Source organism: Dendrobates tinctorius, unplaced genomic scaffold (assembly GCF_039654945.1).
Source record: "Dendrobates tinctorius isolate UK_male_01 unplaced genomic scaffold, ASM3965494v1 ptg000032l, whole genome shotgun sequence".
Lineage (NCBI taxonomy): Eukaryota > Metazoa > Chordata > Amphibia > Anura > Dendrobatidae > Dendrobates > Dendrobates tinctorius.
Window position 1 is genome coordinate 26,895,851 of NW_027361700.1, and position 24,730 is coordinate 26,920,580.

Here is a 24,730-nt window from a genome sequence, read left to right on the forward strand (position 1 = left end):
TGTGTTGGGTGCCGTGGACTTATTGTGCATTTGCCGCCATTGCCCGCCGCTTGGCGCGCGCGGGAAGTCAAAGGGGCGGGCCGTCGTGGGCGGAACCTGCCAGAGAGCGCGAAAAGTGAAGTGCTGCGCGGGAGGAGACCAGCGCGTGGGAAGTGAGGAGCAGAGGCCTGCATGCCGGCGTCCCCCAATCATCCAGCCTGCGGAGTGGCGACCGGTAGGCCAGCGCAACACACGGCCTGTCCAACGTTAACTAGGGGGGAAGAGAATGTCAGAGGCAAGAAAAGATGCAGCGGTGAATGCCACTGCACCCCCCACAGCGCCACAAGATGCAGGGGCCAGCGCAGCTGCGGCCCCAATGGCACCGCGAATCCAGCGGCCAGCACCACTTTCAGAACGCAGCAGGAACAAGCGCCCATCACAGCAGTCCCTTAATGCCGCTGTCCATGCCCTATATACCGGGAGCAGCCTGGTTACCGCAGTACTCAGGGGAGTCACATACCCTGAGTGAATTTAAAGAGAGACTGTGCAGTTTGTTTGTGTTGTATCCTCTGTCTGAAAGCCAGAAAGTGAACATCCTTATTGAGCTGCTAACTGGTGCAGCGCAAAGGGAAGTAAAAGCCTGGCAGGGCACTGATAAAGACTGTTAAAAAGATTCTGGCTAAGCTAAGAAGCAACTTTGACACCTGCACTGCAGCTGAAATAAAAATGAGATTCTTTGGGTGTAAGCAAAGAGCGCAAGACAGTATGTGGGACTATGCTCTTAACCTGCAGAAGGCGCTGCGAGCCATAAAGCAGATTGACCCAGACAGTGTGAAAGATGGAGACAGATTGTTAAAGGAGCAATCTATTGAGGGACTCCTATCCAGTACCCACAGAGCCCAGCTGCGCATCATAGCCCTACAAAACCCTGACCTAGACTTTGCAGACTTGAAAGACAGGGCTATTCGGGTGCTGCATGAACCAAATTTCAGCCGTCCAGCGCCCCCTAGGCGCCCAGCGATCACATACCACCAAGAAGCAGCATCTTTCCCACCGAGCCCTGTGGAGGCTGACGCACAGACTCTGGATAATGATCCATCTACAGAACTTCGCCTTCAGGTCCAAGAGCTGACCAAAAGTATGACTGCACTTGCCAAAACTGTGCAGTCCATGCAGGTGTCCTCAAAGGAGAAGATCCAGCTGGCCTCTAGTCCAGAGGATGCCCCGTGGCTACGGAAGAAGAGGATCTCGCCACTCCGAGGGAGAAACAATGATCACTATGACCAGGACGGACGTCCCATCTGTCGTCACTGCCACAAGGCACGCCACATCACAAGAATCTGTTATTTAAACAAGCATCCCCTGGGGCAGAGGGCCGACCCACAGGAGTAGGATCACAATGCCCAAAGAACTGGCGAGCCAAGTATGTCCGGTATGACCGGTCCTCCCAGTGGTGATTGACGGCATCCCCATGAACGCTTTGCTGGACACTGGCTCTCAGGTGACAACTATGCCATATATCCTTTACAAGCGGTATTGGCAGACTCCGAACTTACCCATGGCCCAGGTGATGAACTGACAGTAGATGCCAGCAATGGTCAGTCTTCGCGGCAAGTAGGATGTAAAGAGATTACCATTAAAATGGGGCGAGTAGAGTTAAAATCTCAAGGTCTGATAGTTGTAGACATTGATCGACGAGAATGTAACCCAATGATGACCCTAGGTACTAATGTGATTGAAAATTGTCTTGCCGAGGTTATTGTTTTGTTGCAACAGGTAGCTGAGACCGCTGGTTCCACTGAACAACGAGTCCTGCAGAAGGAGATCAAGGCCCTGATGCAAAGACAGCAGGTAGAACTGTCTGGCGGAGAAATTGGCAGCGTCAGAGTGAGTGATTCTTTCCCCATTGCGATACCCCCTAGATGTGAAATGTTAATTTGCTGTCAGGCAGCCATAGGCCTCAGAGGAAAAGATTACCAAGCATTGGTAGGGCCAGTGTTCTCTGATAGCTGGCCCACTGTCCTGACAGCCAGAGGGGTAGTTGATGTCCGCAAATGGAGAGTACCTGTACGCCTCTTGAATTGTGGGGAAGAGGAGGCCATAATACCTCGGTATGCCACAGTTGCTAAGCTGCTTACTGTCAGTAACAACGCAATACAGGCAGCAGAGCCCTTGGTCTCGTCCGACCAGGTGGGGGACAATGGCTCTGTAAAGCAGTTGGAGGAGTGGTGTCAGCAGCTGCAGGTGGGAACTGAATCCACCCCTTCCTCCCAAAAGAGTGGGGTTTACCGAGTGACTCAGGAGTATGAGCGGGTATTCAGTAAACACCCCCTAGACTTTGGGAAGGCAAAAGGGGTTCAACACCATATCCCCACTGGAGATCATCCACCCATTAAAGAAATGTACCGGCCTATACCCCCAACACAATATCAATGTGCCAAAAATATGTTGCGGGAAATGAGAAAGCAATGATGGTTGTGGTGGAAAGGACAATGATGGGGGTGGAGGGAGAGGACAATGATGGAGGTGGAGAGGGGCTGCATTATACCCTATGAGGGGGGCTGCATTATACTTTATGAGGGGGCTACATTATATTCTGTGGGGGGACTGCATTATACTATATGAGGGGGGGCTCTGCGTTATACCCAATGAAGGTGCTACATTATATTCTATGAGGGGACTGCATTAATCCTTATGAGGGGGTTGCATTATATTTTATGGGGTGCTGCATTATATTCTATGAGGTGGGCTGCATTATATTCTATGAGGGTGCTGCATTATATTCTATGAGAAGGGCTACATTATTCTATGAGGGGGCTGCATTATATTCTATGAGGGAGGCTACATTATATTCTATGAGGGGACTACTTTATATTCCATGAGGCGGCTACCCCAACCTCTGCTACATAATTAAGACGTGTACTACCTTATAATATGCCCTGATATTAATGTGTTTTACCACACAATTGGTGGTTTTGATTTTATTTCTATGTAGCTGCATAGTGGGCCCCAAGAATGATTTTCTCAGGTGGGCCCAAGGTGCTCCAGTCCGACACTGGGTCTGATCATACCACAGCTCCTGGCCAGGAGAGGAAGCAGAAGAGTATATCTACAGGACAGCATGGGATCACAGCTGATTCTTTCTTTGAGATAAAATAATGATTAAAAACAGATAATGAAATGTTATACCTCACAGAATCAGCTGTGATCCAATGCTGTCCTGTCTATATAGTTTTTTGCTCCCCTTCCTCTCCAGGAGATGTGGTACAATCAGACCATGTTCCTGTACGGCCAGACACAGCCATTACACAGTACACAGCAGGGGCACATTTATAAGATTATCTCAGCACAGGAACATTTTTTAAACACATCCAATTGTGAAAATTATTAATATTTCAAGATCTGTTGGTTAAAATATACTTTTGTTCATGGGAAAATCCCTTTAAATGATTGGCCCTGCCATCATGCACCAGGCGGCGGGACTTAGTCTGAACAGTCATTCTGTGCTTAGTCCATTTAAGGTTCTCTTTAATATTGATCTTAAAATTTTAACATGACCAGAACCATGTAATACTCACAGACTGGATGAGTTCTTGGCTTTCTTTTTTCTTCTCTTCCCAGGCAGAAGTGCGTGGTTCACTTGTCATTACCTGCTTCTCAATTTTTTTGTGCAATGCAATATTTGACTGTTCCAGGAGATAGCAATGCTTCATGAAATCAGCAAGTCTGTCATTGAGCTGCCTCATTGTCTTTTTTTGATCTATTGATGGGAAACCATTCTCCGTTGACATGATGACAAACTCTTTCAATCTGAAATTCAGATGATTCAGAGTCAAAAATGAAAGAATATGAAATAAAGGGTTTGTTTAGTTGTTTTAGTTCAGAAATATTTCCATGTATCCTATTATGGAATGTCTTCTGCTCAGAAGAATGGTTAGAGAGCGTCTATCCCTCTGGAGAACCTGTCCTTTTCTGCATTACACAGATAACCCATTGACATGAATAGACATTACATTTTTTTTTACTGTGGTAAGTTTTAACCCTACAGGAAAAAAAAAACCTTACTTCAAAATGTTCCTACACATTACAGCAGATTGCTGGGTTCTCAACAGAGGTGACACTTTGTCATCAGCTTATTGCCAATGGTCCTTTCTAAAGGTGGCCAAACACCTGTTTGAGCAGGCAGAATATGGTGAATCAATTCTCAATTGGATCATTTGTACAAACAACCCAAACTTCAACATTCCAGACATAACTGGCACATAAAAAAGTGCAATACTCTTTACTGTGCGCGACAAGTGGCTTTCTGAATTGTCCGATCATGCTATATACAGGTGCATCTCACAAAATTAGCATATCAATACAAAAAGTGAAATTCATATATTATATAGAGTCATTACAAACAGAGTGATCTATTTCAAGTGTTTATTTCTGTTAATGTTGATGATTGTGGCTTACAGCCAATGAAAGCTCAAGTCATTATCTCAGTAAATTAGAATACTTTATAACACCAGCTTGAAAAATGATTTTAAAATCCGAAATGTTGGCCTACTGAAATGTATGTTCAGTAAATGCACTCAGTACTTGGTCGGAGCTCCTTTGGCATCAATTACTGCATCAATGCAGCGTGGCATGGAGGCGATCAGCCTGTGGCACATTAACCCAGTGTGCAGTGATGGACACGTAATGGCCCTGGCCATGCCTACTGGACCATGCATCAGTTGTGAGGTGCACCTTTCCACTCACTGATTGCTTGAGTGCATGGACAATGCAGTCTTTCACATGAAGGTGGAGGGCTGGGATGGCTTTGCGAGAAAAGAAGTGGCGACTGGATAGGTCATAGCGTGGTACTGCGTAGGCCATGAGTTCGCGGAAAGCTGCGCTTTCAACCAAGCGATAGGGTATCATCTCTAATGAGATTAGTTTGGCAATGTGGGCGTTCAAACCCAGTGTACACGGATGAGAGGATGAGTACTTTCTTGTCCTACTCATAGTCTCTGGTAGGGTGAGCTGGACTTGAGAGATGCATATGGAGGAACTAGCGGTGGACATGGCGGACTGAGAGAGGGTTGATGATGGTGATGGAGTTGGTGTTCTTTCTGATGGCCTAGATTCAGTCTTTCGTTGATATAACATTGTGATTCCCTGACTGCTTTGACCTTGCGACGACACCTCAACATTTGCTGCTGGTGGTGTGCTAACCGGTGGGCTTACAGTTGGGGAAACAATGTAGCGTTGCTGACTACCTTCTTTGGGAGCAGTTGCACATGTGGTACGTGAGGTTTGGTGGTCCGTCCACGCTTGCAAGTGCATGGTGGTTAAATGTCTAAGCATGCAACTGGTATTCAAATTTCTCAGATTTTTCCCTCGGCTAAAGGTCTTTGCGCACTTCTTACAGATAACCTTTACCTGATCATTAGGATTTTGTTCAAAAAAGTGCCACACTACACTCTTCCTACTATGGAAGACATTTTGAGGCCTTGCACGCTGTGCTATTTTGACCGTCTGGCCAAGCTGTCCTGCAACTCTTTTGATTTTTGTAACCCGTTTTTGGACTGCTCCGGGCCTGCCAGATAACAGCTGTTGCAATGTCGATGCCTGCTGCGGATGCTCCTCCTCCTCTTCTGAGCTATTGGCAGCGGCACCCTCTTCCCCCAATGGATGCCAATCTGGGTCAACAACTGGGTAATCCATCACCTCCTCTTCAATGTCATGTGCACCTTCCTCTGTGTCACTGTGTCTGGTGGTATAGTATGCGGGAAAGGGCACCTGAGTTTCATCAGGGTCAGATTCTGGCTTAGTACACTGCGAGGACAATGTAGTGCTCTGAGTGAATGTACCAGCAGATAAATCTAGCAGTGGCTGTGCATCAGTGCACTCCATGTCAGATTCATCTTGGCCTGGGTAATTCACAATTTGACTTGATAACCCAAGCATGGTATATGAAAACAGCTCCATGGAGTAATCTGTAGTGTGGCCTGCCGCATCCTTCAAATTTGGTTGGGGTGAAGGACACAAGGAAAGGTGTGGTTCCTGACCATGAGCCTCCAATGACGACTCAGTGCTTTTATTTTTTAAAACTTCAGAAGAGGAGGCGATAGAGCTGGAGGCTGAGTCAGCAATGTAAGCCAAAACTTGTTCCTGAAGCTCCGGCTTTAAAAGTGGTTTACCTACTCCCAGAAAAGGGAGCCTTCGAGGCCTTGTGGAGCCAGACGATGACGCAGGCTCAACACCTCCTGCATTTGGTGCTATTTTGCTTTTGCCACTACCAGCAGATCCACCACCAGCACCAACACCATCATTACCAGCTGCCAACCCCCGCCCACTTGCACGGACTCTTCCACCAAACTTCTTCATTTTTGGGGAAAATGTACCCAAAATACCACCAACTATATGGTACTGTAAAACAAGGTACAAGGTGTATATAGTAGTGGGGAGTATTTGAATCTCACTACAGACTTCAGGACACAGTTGTATTCTGTCAGGCCCTGTGTATTTTACACCTCAAAGTAACAGGCTGATTCTGGATGGTGTAAAAAAAGGTGTATAGAGGACTGGGGAGAAATGGAATCTCTCTACAGACTTCAGGACACAGTTGGATTCTGGCAGGCCCTGTGTATTTTACACCTCAAAGTAACAGGCTGATTCTGGATGGTGTAAAAAGGGTGTATAGAGGACTGGGGAGAAATGGAATCTCTCTACAGACTTCAGGACACAGTTGGATTCTGTCAGGCCCTGGGTATTTTACACCTCAAAGTAACAGGCTGATTCTGGATGGTGTAAAAAAGGTGTTTAGAGGACTGGGGAGAAATGGAATCTCTCCACAGACTTCAGGACACAGTTGTATTCTGTCAGGCCCTGTGTACATTACACCTCAAAGTAACAGGCTGATTCTGGATGGTGTAAAAAAGGTGTATAGAGGACTGGGGAGAAATGGAATCTCTTTACAGACTTCAGGACACAGTTGTATTCTGTCAGGCCCTGTGTATTTTACACCTCAAAGTAACAGGCTGATTCTGGATGGTGTAAAAGAGGTGTATAGAGGACTGGGGAGAAATGGAATCTCTCTACAGACATTAGGACACAGTTGGATTCTGTCATGCCCTGTGTATATTACACCGCAATGTAACAGGCAGAAATTTCCTAGTGTATGACAAACTATAAGGTGTATATAGAATTGGGCAGAATTGGAATCTTCCTAGAGTGTAGGTCTGTAAGAACGGACAAACTCCTCGGCTTTTTCTTACAGAGTCACACCCAGATAGCTTCAATTTGGCCGTGATACCAGCCGGTACATGGTACTGTGTGAGGAGCGTACACGTACACCGCTATACGGTGTGTGTATGTAAAATTGTCAAGCTCCATGTTTTTGTATACGGACTGACACACGCTCTCTCTAGTTTTGAATGTAATCAAACAGCAAATATACGAAACTGTTTGAAAAACAGACAAAACTCTAAGGTGTAGGTCTGTAGGAATGGACAAACTCCTCGGCTTTTCCTTACAGAGTCACACACAGATTGTCAAGCTCCGTGTTTTTGTATATGGACTGACACACGCTGTCTCTCTCTGGTTTTGAATGTAATCAAACAGCAGATATACAAAACTGTTTGAAAAACGGTCAAAACACTAAGGTGTAGGTCTGTAAGGACTGACAAACTCCTCGGCTTTTCCTTACAGAGTCACACACAGATATCTTCAATTTGGCCGTGATAACAGCCGGTACACGATACTGTGTGAGGAGCGTACACCGCTGTATGGTGTGTGAAAAAATGAACGCTCAGTACCTCACCAGGACAAAACAATAAAATTTGGATTGCTTTTAAAAAAGCAGTTTGAACACCAGTGTGCACACAGCAATGCAGGTAGCCTTAACCCCTTAAGCCCCAAGGGTGGTTTGCACGTTAATGACCAGGCCAATTTTTACAATTCTGACCACTGTCCCTTTATGAGGTAATAACTCTGAAACGCTTCCATGGATCCTGGTGATTCTGACATTGTTTTCTCGTGACATATTGTACTTCATGTTAGTGGTAAAATTTCATTCAAATAACTTGCGTTTATTTGTGAAAAAAACGGAAATTTGGCGAAAATTTTGAACATTTTGCAATTTTCCAAATTTGAATTTTTATGCCCTTAAATCACAGAGATACAGCACACAAAAAACTTGATAAGTAATATTTCCCAAACTTAATAAGTAACATTTTCCACATGTTTACTTTACATCAGCACAATTTTGAAACCAAATTTTTTTTTTGTTAGGAAGTTATAAGGGTTAAAAATTGACCAGCGATTTCTCATTTTGCAACACCATTTTATTTTTACGGACCACATCACATTTGAAGCTACTTTGAGGGGTCTATATGATAGAAAATACCCAAAAGTGACACCATTCTAAAAACTGCACCCCTTGAGGTGCTCAAAACCACATTCAAGAAGTTTATTAACCCTTTAGGTGCGTCACAGGAATTTTTTGAATATTTAAAAAAAATGAACATTTAACTTTTTTTTCACTAAAAAAATACTTCAGGTTCAATTTTTTTTATTTTACCAAGGGTAACAGTAGAAATTGGACAGCAAAAGTTATTGTGCAATTTTTCCTGAGTACGCTGATACCTGATATGTGGGGGGGAACCACTGTTTTGGCGCATGGCAGACCTCAGCAGGGAAGGAGCGCTGTTTGACTTTTTCAATGCAAAATTGGCTGGAATTCAGATCGGACGCCATGTCGCCCTGATGTACCTAAACAGTGGAAACCCCCCCCAAGTGACCCCATTTTGGAAACTAGACCCCCCAAGGAACTTATCTAGATATGTGGTGAGAACTTTGAACCCACAAGGGCTTCACAGAAGTTTATAACGTACAGTGGTTCAATTAAAAAATCATATTTTTTCCACAAAAATGATCTTTTCACCCTCAATTTTTATTTTTCCAAGGGTAACAGGTCCCTAAAAGTTATTGTGCAATTTGTCCTGAGTACGCTGATACCCCATATGTGGGTGTAAATGACTATTTGGGCGCATGGCAGAGCTTGGAAGGGAAGCAGCGCCATTTGAAGTTTTTAGCTGGAATTGAGATCGGACACCATGTTGCGATTGGAAAATCCCTGATGTACCAAAACAGTGGAAACCCCCCACAAATGACACTGTTTTGGAAACTAGACCCCCCAAGGAACTTATCTAGATGTGTGGTGAGAACTTTGAACCCCCAAGGGCTTCACAGAAGTTTATCCACAAAAATGATCTTTTCACCCTCAATTCTTATTTTCCAAGGGTAACAGGACCCTAAAAGATATTGTGCAATTTGTCCTGAGTGCGCTGATACCCCACATGTGGGGGTAAACCACTATTTGGGTGCATGGCAGAGCTCGGAAGGGAAGCAGCGCCATTTGACGTTTTTGGCTGGAATTGAGATTGGACACCATGTCGCGTTTGGAAAGCCCCTGATGTACCAAAACAGTAGAAACCCCCCACAAATGACACCATTTTGGAAACTAGACCCCCCAAGGAACTTATCTAGATGTGTGGTGAGCACTTTGAACCCCCCAGTGCTTCACAGAAGTTTATAACGCCCGGGCGTGAAAATAAAAAAATCGTATTTTTTCCACAAACATGATCAATTAGTCACCAATTTTTTCATTTTCCCAAGGATACAAGGAGAAATTGGACCCCAAAAGTTGTTGTCCAATTTGTATTGAGTACGCTGATACCTCATATGTGGAAGAAAACTACTGTATGGGCACACGTCGGGGCTCGGAAGGGAAGTAGTGACGTTTTGGAATGCAGACTTTGATGGAATGGTCTGCGGGTGTCATGTTACTTTTGGAGAGCCCCTAATGTACATAAACAGTGGAAACCCCCCACAAGTGACCCCATTTTGGAAACTAGACCCCCTAAGGAACTTATCTAGATGTGTGGTGAGCAATTTGAACCTCCCAGTGCTTCACAGAAGTTTATAACGACCGGATGTGAAAATAAAAATATCGCATTTTTTCAACAAACATCATCTTTTAGTCCCCATTTTTTTTATTTTCCCAAGGGTAACAGGAGAAATTGGACACCAAAAGTTGTTGTCCAATTTGTCCTGAGTATGCTGACACCCTATATGTGGGAGAAAACTACTGTATGGGCACACGTCGGGGCTCGGAAGGGAAGTAGTCACGTTTTGGAATGCAGACTTTGATGGAATGGTCTGCGGGTGTCATATTGCCTTTGGAGAGGCCCTAATGCACCTAAACAGTGGAAACCCCCCACAAATGACCCCATTTTCGAAACTAGACCCCCTAAGGAACTTATCTAGATGTGTGGTGAGCACTTTGAACCCCCAAGGGCTTCACAGAAGTTTATAATGCCAAGGCATGAAAATAAAAAAATCGTATTTTTTCCACAAACATGATCAATTAGTCTCCAATTTTTTTATTTTCCCAAGGGTAACAGGAGAAATTGGACCCCAAAAGTTGTTGTCCAATTTGTCCTGAATACGCTGATACCTCATATGTGGGAGAAAACTACTGTATGGGCACACGTCAGGGCTCGGAAGGGAAGTAGTGACGTTTTGGAATGCAGACATTGATGGATTGGTCTGCGGGTGTCAAGTGCGTTTGGAGAGCCCCTGATGTACCTAAACTATTGAAACTCCCCACAAGTGACCCCATTTTGGGAAATAGACCCCCCACGGAACTGATCTAGATGTGTGGTGAGCACTTTGAACCCCCAAGTGCTTCACAGAAGTTTATAACGCCTGGGTGTGAAAATAAAAAAATCATTTTTTTCCACAAAAATATTTTTGCCCCCAATTTTTTATTTTCCTAAGGGTAACAGGAGAAATTGGACCCCAAAAGTTGTTTTGCAATTTGTCCTGAGTATGCTGATACCCTATATGTGGGGGTAAAACACTGTTTGGGCGCATGGCAGAGCTTGGAAGGGAAGGAGCACCATTTGACTTTTTCAACGCAGAATTGGCTATTATTGAGATCAGACGCCATGTTGCATTTGGAGAGCACCTGATGTGCCCAAACAGTGGAAACCCCCCAATTCTAACTCCAACCCTAACCCCAACACACCCCTAACCCTAACCCTAGCCCTAACCCTAGCCCTAACCCTAGCCCTAACCCTAGCCCTAACCCTAACCCTAATGGGAAAATGGAAATAAATACTTTTTTTTATTTTATTATTTTTCCCTAACTAAGGGGGTGATAACGGGGGGTTTGATTTACAATTTATGGCGGTTTTTATGTTTGGCGGCTGTCGCACGCTAAAAGACGCTTTTTATTGTAAAATGGTTTTTGCATCATCACATATTGAGAGCTATAATTTTTCCGTATTTTGACCCACCGAGTCATGTGAGGTCTTATTCTTTGTGGGACGAGTTGACATTTTTATTGATACCATTTTCGGGCACGTGACATTTTTGATCGCTTTTTATTCCGATTTTTGGGACGCAGAATGAACAAAAACCAGCGTTTCATTAATTTCTTTTGGGGAGGTGCGTTTACACCATTGCGCTTGCGGTAAAATTGATAAAGCGGTTTTATTCTTCGGGTCGGTACAGTTACAGCGATACCTCATTTAGGTCTTTTTTTATGTTTTGTCGTTTTTTTGCAATGAAAACAATTTTATATAAAAAATAATTATTTTTGCATCGCTTTATTCTGCAAGCTATAACTTTTTTATTTTTTTGCAGATGATGCTGTATGGCGGCTCGTGTTTTGCGGGACAAGATGACGTTTTCAGCGGTACCAAGGATATTTATATGCGTCTTTTTGATCGCGCGTTATTGCACTTTTTGTTCAGTGGTATGATAATAAATCATTATTTTTTGCTTCATTTTTTATTTTTATTTTTTAAGGGGTTCGCTAAAGGGGTTAACTAATGGGACAGTTTTATAGGGCGGGTCGCTACAGACGCGACGATACCAAATATGTGTACTTTTATTGTTTTTGTTTTTTTTTATTTTCAAAAAATGAATTTATTTGGGAATTTATTTTTTTTTTTAATAATTTATTTAGCAATTTCTTTAAAATTATTTTTACACTTTTTTTTTTTGTTAACTTTATTACATAGTCCCAGGTGGGACATCACTGTCCTGTGACAGATCGCTGATCTGTCACATCACAGATCACTGTGACAGATCAGCAATCTGTCATAGGCAGTTCTGCAGACTTCCTCATGCCTGCGCTTTGCAGGCAGTGAGGAAGTCAGCTCCCTACAGGCCCCAGAAGGCCCCCGTCGCCATCTGTAGGGAAGGAGTCCCCCGCAGCAGCGCTGCACATTGCGCTGCCGTGGGGGGCTCAGGGAAGCACGGAGGGAGCCCCCTCCCTGCCGATGCTTCCCTTTAACCCCCGGTACACCGCGATCGTGTTTGATCGCGGTGTACAAGGGGTTAACGTGTCTGGGGGGGTCCGTGACCACCCCTGACACATTGTGCCGGGTGTCAGCTGTGATAATCAGCTGACACCCGGCCGCGATCAGCGGCGCTCACCACAAGGGCGCCGCTGATCGCATTAGAAGTACTATCCCGTCCTTGGGAATTAAGTCTCAGGGCACATGGACGGGATAGTACGTCTAGTGGCAGAAAGGGGTTAAAAGGCAGCCTAATCACCACCAGCGCTGCTGCACAAAAGCAAAAATCTTCACCTTTCACTGCACACTAACTACTGTGAAAAGCGCTATCAGCAGAAGCAGTTTTTTTTTTCTTTTGGCCTTCCTAACGCTCTCCCTACAGAAACAGCAGCATCTCTCCCTATTCTGAGATCAGCATAAGTAAGATGGCGGTCGGCGTGCACGCCCTTTTATACCCCCTGTGACGCCACACAAAGCAAGCCAATCACTTGCATGCCCTTCTCAAAGATGGTGGTGACCGCTGCCTATGTCATCACATTGCCCACAGTGTCTGTTCTTCCTGATTGGCTGAAAATGGGCACTAAAGCATCTTTTGAAATGCGACTTTGGCGCTAAAGTCGCTGACCTCGTGGCCGACCTCACACTAAGGTCGGGTTTCGTTTTATGAAACCCGACTTTGGCGAATGTCGGCGACTTTTGAATTTTTTCAACCCGTTTCGCTCAACTCTAGTGGTGACAACTTCTATTCCTCCGGTGTCCGTCGCAGGACCATTAGTATCCATACAACCTCGGGGACCGGGACCTCGGCCATGCGCTTAGAACTTGAGGAAGGGCTCTACTCTAACCCTAATCCTTAGTTCACTTCTTCTCCTTACGTTCCGTACAAATCAATCTTTCTTATGGAGAATTAGGCTTTCTGAATATCTCTTTCCTGTGGCAGCAGACCCAGGTCACTGAGGTCTGCTGCAGCACTCCCTTCATCCATCCCACTCATGAGATCCTTTCTCTGACTCTTAGTCAGACTGACTGACCTCGTCCTAATAATCTCTTGCTCTCTTGTGCAGACTAAGCTCCACCCACCTCCCAGCACTCTTCGTGTTCCAAGCAGGGAGTCACCAAAGATGCTTTGCTACACTACTATGTTGTGTGGGATGCAGGTGTCGGAGAGTGGTCAGGTGTCTCCACCTTACCTGAATGGTGGGGTACCACACCTCAGGGGGAGGTGCAGTACCTCTGTGGCGACTGAACCCTCAGGGGCGCCACATTACTGCATTCATTACACATACATACATTATTTTTACCAAAGGGTAAAAAAAATAAATCACTTCCTGCGCCTTTAAAGACATTGGATTAATATTAACTAAACTCGCCAATTTTGAGTTCACTGGATGATCATCTAATGTGAGGGGGAACACTTACTCTGTACGGAAATATTTGGGGATTGAGCATGTCTTATCCTTTTGATTCTGTTGGAGAAAAGCCACTGTGACTGCGATCTGACAGCGTCTTACTCCATTCTCCCCATGGAATACATTGGGAGGAATAGTTGGTTGAACAAGCACTATCTAAATTATATGGGTACAGTATGTTTGCAGGTACCATAAGTGTTATATCAGTTTTCACTGTATTTGCCCTTCCTTAGATATGGTATATGCATAAATACTATATAGATAGCTTAAAATCACTTCACACACTTAGATCATACTTGAACATAAGATATTAGCTCAGTTGATGAAATGTAGATGAATTCCCCTTAGGACATATTTGCTCAATCATTAATCTGCCTTCATGCTGGAAGCCTCCTTGATAATTTGTCTCCAAACAGATCTCTGTAATGTACCTATCATTCGCTTCTCTAAAAAAAAAAATAAAAAAACTAAAAAGCAAAAATGACTATAATAAGCCTATTTTGAGCAAATTGTATAAGGCCAGTTCAAATATGGGGTATAGTCAAATTCATGGAGGTCCATAATGTAATATGAAGTGGAGGACAGCATGGAGACCAATTCAACCATTCAACAACACCTACAGCAGGAGCTGATAAACTGCAGGCCCGTTCCCTAGGTAGTTGCCAGATTATATGGCCCAACATTTTTTGGTGCCATTTTGTATTGATGTGGTATATGGTGCAATGTGTGCATTGGTAGTTGGAGGCCAGTAGAAGTAATTGTATGTACTGAATAGAAGAATGGGGTCTTTCTTTTAGTCTTAACTTATCTACAAGGGATATGTTGTCAAAGATCTAGCTCAGGAGGAAAGGGGTCTGCTTCTTTTTAATGGCGATCCTCTATAAGTGGCAGAGGTTCCTTAATGCCCAAAATGCCCTAAATAGGACCTCTACGTCTATATCTCCTGTATCCATGCCTGCTTTTTACTGGTGATCTTCTATATGTAGCAGAGGGTCCTTTATGCCCCGTCAGGCAATAGGGCCTAAATAGGACCTGTACATATTTATCTCCTATATTCATGGCTGCTTTTTATTGACGATCCTCTATATGTAGCAGAGGGTCCTTTATGCCCCGTCAGGCACTAGGGCCTAAATAGGACCTCTACGTCTTTATCTCCTATATTCATGCCTGCTTTTTACTGGCAATCCTCTATATGTAGCAGAGGGTCCTTTATGCCCCGTCAGGCACAAGGGCCTAAATAGGACCTCAACGTATTTATCTCCTATATTCATGTCTGCTTTTTATTGACGATCCTCTATATGTAGCAGAGGGTCCTTTATGCCCCGTCAGGCAATAGGGCCTAAATAGGACCTCTACATATTTATCTCCTATATTCATGTCTGCTTTTTACTGACGATCCTCTATATGTAGCAGAGGGTCCTTTATGCCCCGTCAGGCACTAGGGCCTAAATAGGACCTCTACATATTTATCTCCTATATTCATGTCTGCTTTTTACTGACGATCCTCTATATGTAGCAGAGGGTCCTTTATGCCCCGTCAGGCACTAGGGCCTAAATAGGACCTGTACATATTTATCTCCTATATTCATGTCTGCTTTTTACTGGCAATCCTCTATATGTAGCAGAGGGTCCTTTATGCCCCGTCAGGCACTAGGGCCTAAATAGGACCTCTACATATTTATCTCCTATATTCATGTCTGCTTTTTACTGACGATCCTCTATATGTAGCAGAGGGTCCTTTATGCCCCGTCAGGCACTAGGGCCTAAATAGGACCTCTACATATTTATCTCCTATATTCATGTCTGCTTTTTACTGACGATCCTCTATATGTAGCAGAGGGTCCTTTATGCCCCGTCAGGCACTAGGGCCTAAATAGGACCTGTACATATTTATCTCCTATATTCATGCCTGCTTTTTACTGACGATCCTCTATATGTAGCAGAGGGTCCTTTATGCCCCGTCAGGCACTAGGGCCTAAATAGGACCTCTACATATTTATCTCCTATATTCATGTCTGCTTTTTACTGACGATCCTCTATATGTAGCAGAGGGTCCTTTATGCCCCGTCAGGCACTAGGGCCTAAATAGGACCTCTACATATTTATCTCCTATATTCATGTCTGCTTTTTACTGACGATTCTCTATATGTAGCAGAGGGTCCTTTATGCCCCGTCAGGCACTAGGGCCTAAATAGGACCTCTACATATTTATCTCCTATATTCATGCCTGCTTTTTACTGACGATTCTCTATATGTAGCAGAGGGTCCTTTATGCCCCGTCAGGCACTAGGGCCTAAATAGGACCTCTACATATTTATCTCCTATATTCATGTCTGCTTTTTACTGACGATCCTCTATATGTAGCAGAGGGTCCTTTATGCCCCGTCAGGCACTAGGGCCTAAATAGGACCTCTACATATTTATCTCCTATATTCATGCCTGCTTTTTACTGACGATTCTCTATATGTAGCAGAGGGTCCTTTATGCCCCGTCAGGCACTAGGGCCTAAATAGGACCTCTACATATTTATCTCCTATATTCATGCCTGCTTTTTACTGACGATTCTCTATATGTAGCAGAGGGTCCTTTATGCCCCGTCAGGCACTAGGGCCTAAATAGGACCTCTACATATTTATCTCCTATATTCATGCCTGCTTTTTACTGACGATTCTCTATATGTAGCAGAGGGTCCTTTATGCCCCGTCAGGCACTAGGGCCTAAATAGGACCTCTACATATTTATCTCCTATATTCATGCCTGCTTTTTACTGACGATTCTCTATATGTAGCAGAGGGTCCTTTATGCCCCGTCAGGCACTAGGGCCTAAATAGGACCTCTACATATTTATCTCCTATATTCATGTCTGCTTTTTACTGACGATCCTCTATATGTAGCAGAGGGTCCTTTATGCCCCGTCAGGCACTAGGGCCTAAATAGGACCTCTACATATTTATCTCCTATATTCATGTCTGCTTTTTACTGACGATCCTCTATATGTAGCAGAGGGTCCTTTATGCCCCGTCAGGCACTAGGGCCTAAATAGGACCTCTACATATTTATCTCCTATATTCATGTCTGCTTTTTACTGACGATTCTCTATATGTAGCAGAGGGTCCTTTAGACCACATCAGGCACTAGGGCCTAAATAGGGCCTAGTACTCTATCTCCAATTTCCATACCCCTAGCTGGGTCCCACCTGTTCCATAAAGTAGCCAGAAGTACTTCTCTATGGTATGCATACCCTGGCCATTGTGCAGAATAATGTCCCAGGTCTACGTCATCTCCTATCTTTGCTGTCACATTGAACCAGATGACTCCTCACAGAGCTCTGCTTGTGACCTTAGGTGTCCGCTGCCAGATACATTACGGTTCAGGACGAAGACAGAGGAGGTGTTGCAGTACCTTGGTTGGGTCTTCTGGGCCTGGAGTGCCTCCTCAGTATAATCGTGCATCGTTCGTACTTTACGGAGCTGGCCACACAGTCTGTGTGAGGGTAAACACAGCGTTATGATGTAAGCAAACACGTGAACTTCGATTCCTTCATACGTTCTGTTTGTTTTGGGAGGAACCAGTCACTGTTTTTAATCTTCTAGACAGCAGTTATATTATCATGTACTCAGCCAAACTCCAGACAATACACCTGCAAGTTAAAGGAAACGCATCGCCTTTTATTTTTAATATGTTACCAGATACGGACATAGGTTCTTGTTCTTTAATATGTATATCATTTCTTATTATCAATCTGTGGGTATGTGAATTGTAGCAAATAATACACTGGGGTATTTTCTTCCTTTTAGGCATGTTCTGTGCCCTGTGCAGAGGTCACAGTGCAGAAAGGGGGAGAAGGTGAGTTGTGATAATCACGTACTGTGAAAGGTGGATGCTACGCTAGTGATACCTATCATTGCAATCCTGTCTGTGATAATGACATGACTGCCAAAAAGTGGTCTCTACTGATGAGTCTTAGGCTAAGTCCACATGTTCATTAATTCCATTTGAAACAGATCATGGAGCTATAAGCCATTTTAGAATGACAAAAAAGTTGTGCAGACACAATTTTTTCTCCAGCTATAAAAAATGCATATGTTTTTAACATTGAAAACGGATCAGTTAAATATCCATCCATTTCTCTTCTATTTGAACCAGATCCATTTTTTTTCTTATCGGATCCATTTCAAATAGATGATCACAGGACATGTGAACGTAGCCCTGGTTGTCAAAATATAAAACAATGTTTTTTTTAATAGATAAAGACATGGAAAAAAAAAATCACCCAAATTCTTTAAAAAACACATTGAACATAATTTAACTTAAACAATAAGTTGTTTTCTGATGCCACATTTCCTTAAAGGGAATCTGTCACCCTTTTTTCGAATATGAGCTGCCGGCACCAACATCAGGGGCTTATCTACAGCATTCTAGTAATTCTGTATATAAGCCCCCGATATAGCCTGAAAGAGAAGAAAAAGAGTTAGATTATACTCAACGGGGGGGGCGGTCCGCTTTAATGGGTGTCGCGGTCTGGTTCGGTGCCTCCCATCTTCATACAATGCCATCCTCTTCTTTCCTTCCTGTCGTGGCTCCGGCGCAGGCGTACTGCTCTGCCCTATTGAGGGTAGAGCAGAATACTGCAGTGCGCAGGCGCCGGACCTCTCCCCACACCTGTGCACTGCAGGACTCTGCTCTGCCCTCAACAGGGAAGAGCAGTACGCCTGCGCCGGAGCCATGACAGGAAGGAAAGAAGAGGACGGCATCATAAAAAGATGGCAGGCACTGGACCGCAACACCCATCAAACCGGACCGGACGCCGGGGTGAGTATAATCTAACTTGTTTTTCTTATCTTTCAGGTTACATCGGGGGCTTATCTACAGCATTACAGAATGCTGTAGATAAGCCCCTGATGGCGGTGCCGGCATCTCATAGTCGAAAAAAAGTGGTGACAGATTCCCTTTAAATGGAATGTGTAATAATAAAATGACTTATTGTTTAAATCAGGTTCTTGTGTTAAATTATAGAAATCTTGCAATATGGGGCTTTTTTAGGCTCTATCTTCCTGCTGTTTAAAGAAAAAACACATGTACATTAGCCACAATAAACATAGCCTATCCCTATCTTTTGTATTGAGGTATCTAATAGCATGTGCAAACATCATTATGAAGGGAGAGAGAGCAGAGTCAGCTGTGACATCCCCTATTGTGATTGGTGGATCCTGGGTTATCAGCTTTGAATAGGGTATACCTGTCATTGTAATTCTGCCTCTGCTGATAAGGAAACTGCTGAAAAAACTTCCTGAAAAGTCATGAAGTATAAGTCTAAAAAAATCCCCAGTAGCCAATTTGAAAATTGCAAGATTTCAAATTTAGTTTTTTAATACAGATTGTGAAAAAAATATGTCAATAATTAAAAAATAAATAAATTTAGCACAAAGACCTTATTCAGTCAATAGGTGATTTTTTGTTTCACTTAAAATGTTACCACTTATTGTGACTACTCCTGTGGCCGAATACCGTAATATTATCAAAACCTGAAGAACATTTATCCCGAAAAAAATTGCAAGTAGATATACATCAGGGGGTTAGTAAATATTAGGATTTTTTTTATGTTCTATACTATTGGTTTCCAATCCGTGGTTCTAAAAGTTTTTGAGAAACTACAATTCCGAGTATACTTGAAGTAATAATACAACAAGAACACTGCACTATATGGATTCCTATGTAGGTTTCAATGGACGTATGTTTGTCTTCATAAAGACAACTATACAATCTGTAGATGAATAATGTCCTTCCTACAGCAGCATACGTACTATTTGTGCGAGGGTCCCACGGGCCCATGAGGTAAGGGGCCCCACTTCCACCTCCACTACAAGAAGAATTGTGCATTATGGTGCGCTATTGGGCTGCCAGGGGCCCATATGTTGTTCTTGCACAAAGGCCCACTTCTGTCTGTGTTTGCTCCTGCCTGCCTATAAAAAATTTGGATTTGCAACCCTCAAGGGATTAGGCCACAAGATAAGTATTTCTCTTTCGTCTCATTGGGGGACACAGAAACCGTGGGTGTGTGCTGCTGTGACAAGGAGGTTGACACTATGCAGGAAAAAAAGTTAACTCCGCCTCCGCAGTATACACCCCTCCGACAGGCTGTAGGACAATCAGTTTTGCTTAGTGTCAGCAGGAGGTGGACAGAGGTCTCTCGCAGACCCATGCCTACCTCAATGTGCGTCGTTCCTTTTCAGGTAACCATGGAGGGATACAGAGTAGATCTGCTACATCTGTATTCCCACACCGGGATCATGAGTACGGCGTGTACAGCCACCCCGTATCCTCATGAATCCCACGGGCAGGACCCTATCCCCTAACACAGGACTCGTGCTCAGGTGGCAGCTCTTGGTCCTGACCTTCATCTCCCATCACTCGCCCACCAGAGCCTGATGATTGAGAGAGACGCCCTGCAGATAAGGTTTGGGACAGCAATCTTTTCATGCAGATAATTGACCCCTGTTACGGGGTGAACTGGAGGTAAGAGGCTGCAGCGTTTTATATTCTGCTCACCAGCCGCTCTGGCTGAATGTGACCGCTGTAATCAGCACTCGGGCTTACAGCCCATGGCTCTATACTTACGTTAAAAGCCAACACTTACTTTCAAGCACGGGGTGCAGCACGGTTACAGCCCCCTCCCATGGCGGAGTTATGGCCCCGGGCTCCAGCAGGAGCCCAGCAAGGCCGACGCTAGATTCCGGCTTCCGGCAGGCTCCACCCCCAGCTTCCTCTTCCTGTATCAGCACCATCTTGGTGCTCTAGGAGGCCAGAGCAGGGCCCCGCCCACCGCTTCCGGGCGGGGATTTCGTAAGGCTTCTAGGCAGGGCTGTTCACCTCGCTCTCTCTCTCACCCTCACCAGCCTTCGGGTGGCAGCTGCGGCGGGCACACAGGTCGTGGGTATGTGAGTACTGCACTACAGGTTGCTCCCTCACACCGCTTTCTACCCCCGACGGTCGGCACCAGGTAAAACCTGTCAGTATGCCCAAGGGAGAACAGTCCCGCTCCTCCTCCTCATCCGCTTCTGTGACCTTGGTCAAATATTTTGTATGTACCAAATGCAATGTCAGGCTTCCTTCAGGTCAGTCCTCGCCACTCTGCTCAGATTGCAGCAGAACCACAGTGTCACCTACAATAGAGAGCAGGTGCAACCCCCCGTTTTGCCTGCCAGAGCTCCCACATTACCCCCGGAGCAGGGGGAAGCACCTTGCCTGCCGCCCAGGGGCCATCCATCGCCACGGGAGACAGCGAGTGTCCAGGATGGGCCTCTTCCTTATCCAAGTCCGTGGCCGACCTTACCAGGGTATCACAGACCTTGGTAACGGCGCTTAACAGATTGCCACTTCAGACTCCAGTGGACATAGGAGCACCAAAGGAGACTCCTTTTGGGCCTTCTAGAGGCCGTAAAAGGTTTAGACAGGACCATCAACCCAGGTCCCCTTCTCACTCCATCTCACTGCCAGAATTCCTCTGGCTGTCTGCCTCCTCCCGGTCCTCATCCCCGGAATCAGGCGAGGCATTATCGGAGATACACTCAGAGGAGGGTTCTGAGTACGGTCCAGAACAGTCCCAAGTCAAGGATATGATTCAGGGCCTCATTGCCGCAGTCAATGAGACCTTTTAACATTGGGGACGCCACATCAAAACCTAATGATCAGGTTTTTTTCATTTAAGCTTCATAAGTCCCCCTCTAGGGTTTTCGGCTCCCACAAGGATTTTGAGGAAGTGTTGGCCAGGGAAAGGGAAAACCCAACCAGGTGATTTCAGAGAGAAAGTCATTTTGGGATTCTATATCCCTTCCCTCCAGATCTCACCGCCAACTGGACCGCCTCCCCTTCGGTGGATCCACCAGTGTCCAGACTCACTACCAATACAGTCCTCCCACTCGCCAGTGGAGCAGCCCTAAAAGATCCCAATGATAGGAGGATAGAATCCCTGTCAAAATCCGCCTTTGAGGCAGCAGCCGCCACATTGTGTCCAGCCTTCGCCTCAGCTTGGGTAGCCAAGTCTGCTACAGAATGGGCAAAACAGCTTAGGCAGGGCATATTGGCCGGGGCACCACCAGCGGAACTGGCGGAATTTGCAGATCAAATCTCCCATGCCGGGAGGTATATGGTATTATCATCCCTGGATGCCGCGTCTTGCGCAGCTCAAGCATCCAGTAACGTGGTAGCCGTCCGGCGGACAGTCTGGCTAGGGGCTTGGCAGGCTGATTTGCCCTCAAAGAAATCACTGACCAATCTGCCGCTTCAGGGCACCCGGCTCTTTGGGTCAATGCTAGATCAAATCATTAAGGATGCAACGGGGGGTACACGCTTCCTTCTCCCCCAGGCCAAGCCTTGTCGATATGTTTTCAAACATAGGGCTCAGCCCTTTCGCCGTACCCCAGTGACAGGCACTTATGCTGAGGGCCCACAGAGGTTGCATGCACCAAGAGATAGGAGGAAGGTATCCTTCTGGGCCACCCCTTCATGGCATTTCCGCAGTTCCAACAGCAGAACTACCAGGTCAGGGCCGGGCAGAGCCACTTCAGCTTGACATCAGCAGGGAGTCCAACTCCCTTTTCAGTACCTCTCCCTGACTAGGAGGCTGCCTTCTCCTCTTCAGAGATGTCTGGCAGAGTTCAGTAGAAGATATCTGGGTAAAGGAGGTAGTATCGACAGGATGCAAGATAGACTTCAATGTCCTTCCGCGAGATCGCTTCTTTCTATCGCAACCAAAAGACGCTGCTAGGGGTCAAGTTTTTTCTGCGGCAATCGACTCCTCAACGCAGGAGTAATCATCCCCATTCCCGAGCAGGTACGTTTTGCCGGCTTTTACTCAAACCTGTTTGTTATACCAAAAAAGGATGTCTCAGTTCGTCCCATACTAGACCTCAAAAGGCTAAACAGATGGGTCCGCTTACGCCATTCCAGGATGGAATTGATTCGGTCAGTAATTACGTCTATAGAGGATCAGGAATTCCTATGTTCCATAGACATCCAGGACGCCTACCTACACGTCCCCATTTTTTAGGGACATCAAAGGTTTCTGCGTTTTACTGTCCAAAAGTAGCATTTCCAGTTTATGGCCCTGCTATTTGGGCTGGCAACAGCCCCCAGAATTTTCATAATGATTGTGGCAGTGATGGTAGCTATATTAAGAGTCAGAGGCGTAATATTGGTGCCATATCGCGACAATATTCTCGTCAAAGCGCCCTCCTTTGCTCAGGCCCAGGAAAATCTAGGGGTAGTTTTAAACATGCTGTCCCGGTTTGGTTGGATTATAAACAGGGAGAAATCTCACCTAACGCCAACACAACGCCTAGAATTCTTAGGAATGGTAATCAACACCCGCCGCTCGAGGGTCTTTCTCCCAGAAAGAAAGTGGATTACCCTGCAGCAGGGAATTCGCTCTCTGTTGAAATTTCGGCGTCTATCCTTTCATGCTGCCATGAGAGTCCTGGGAAGGATGGTAACAGCTTCAGAGGTAATACCCTTTGCCCTGTTCCGTTCCAGGATACTACAGAGGAACATCCTCCTTCATTGGGACAGGTCCATCTCTTCGCTGGTTCGCCCCTTCCTCCCTTCCATTCAGACCAGGGAGTCCCTCAAGTGGTGGCTGACCTCCCCCATCGTTCATCTGGGACGGCCTTTTCCCCCTGTCCACTGGCAGGTAGTAACTACAGATGCCAGTCCCCTGGGCTGGGGTGCGGTATTCCGTCACCTGACAGTCCAGGGATGATGGTCGAGAGAAGAATCCTCACTATCAATCAACACTCTAAAACTGAGGGCGGTCTTCCTAGCACTTCTACATTGGGAAAGATACCTCAACAACCAGCCAGTACAGATTCAAACGGACAATGCCACGGCGGTGGCATACATCACCAAGGGGGAACCAGAAGTTTCCGGGCACTGGAGGAGGTATCTAGAATCTTCAACTGGGCAGAAACCACAATTCCGGCAATTTTGGCAGTTTTCATTCCCGACACAGACAACACGGCCGCCGACTTCCTCAGTCGGGAGGGGCTCACGGCAGGAGAATGGTCCTTACACCAGGATGTGTTCCGTCGGATATGCCAACTATGGGGGACTCCAGACGAGGACCTCCTGGCATCGCGACAGAACAGATTGTTCCAACAGTTTGTCCCAAGATACCACGATCCTCTAGCAATAGGGGTCGATGCACTGGTCATTCCTGAGACTCCCTTACCTGTTCCCTCCCCTTCCTCTCCTGCCCAGACTGCTAAAGAAGATCAAGGCGGAAGGGGTGCCGGTCATATTGATTGCCCCGTACTGGCCCAGGAGGGCCTGGTTTTCAGAATTTATCAATCTTCTCGCAGGCACCCCCTGGAGACTCCCAGACAGACCAGATCTTCTGGCTCAGGGGCCGTTTTACCACCCGAATTCTCGGTTGATCAATTGGACGGCATGACCGTTGAAACCACAATGCTGAGAGTAGCAGGATTTTCGGACTATTAATCCCGGGATTTTCGGACCATTTCGGAGTCATTAATACAATGATCCAGGCTAGGAAGCCATCCTCTTCCAGGGTCTATTATCATGCCTGGAAGGCCTATTTTGACTGGTGTGAGTCTAATCACATCACACCTATGCTCTGTTCCCTGCCATCTGTCCTAGCTTTTCTCTAGGCAGGGTTAGATGGCGGTCTGGCCCTAAGTTCCTTGAAAGGCAAGGTATCTGCTCTCTCTATTCTTTTTCAAAGAAATTTGATCTCCCGCTTACAGGTTAGGACCTTTCTTCAAGGAGTAGCACATCCAGCCCCTCCTTACAGATCCCCTGTGACTCCAAGGGATCTTAACTTGGTCTTGGAAACCTTGACAGGTTCACCCTTCGAACCCCTTCAGGAAGCTCCTGTGTCTCTGTTGTCCTGGAAGGTGGTATTTCTCGTAGCCATCACCTCTATTAGGCAGGTTTCAGAATTAGCGGCATTGTCCTGTTGCCCTCCATTCCTAATTACGCACCAGG

At 45.6% G+C, this 24,730-nt stretch overlaps 1 protein-coding gene across 4 annotated transcripts in view; it reads right to left on the minus strand.

The window, feature by feature from the left end:
- KRT222 (keratin 222) overlaps window positions 1-24,730 on the minus strand; it is a 116,166-nt gene that overhangs the window by 88,500 nt on the left and 2,936 nt on the right. The window contains exons 2-3 of one of the 4 annotated variants that reach the window (XM_073572651.1): window positions 17,132-17,212; window positions 3,558-3,789 (exon numbers count right to left, since the gene is read on the minus strand). In XM_073572651.1, coding sequence (XP_073428752.1) covers window positions 3,558-3,789; window positions 17,132-17,181 — 282 coding nt within the window. In that variant the 5' untranslated portion in view covers window positions 17,182-17,212. Of the gene's footprint in view, window positions 1-3,557; window positions 3,790-17,131; window positions 17,370-24,730 lie in introns of all 4 variants that reach the window. The other 3 variants (XM_073572650.1, XM_073572652.1, XM_073572653.1) reach the window with 3 other exon arrangements.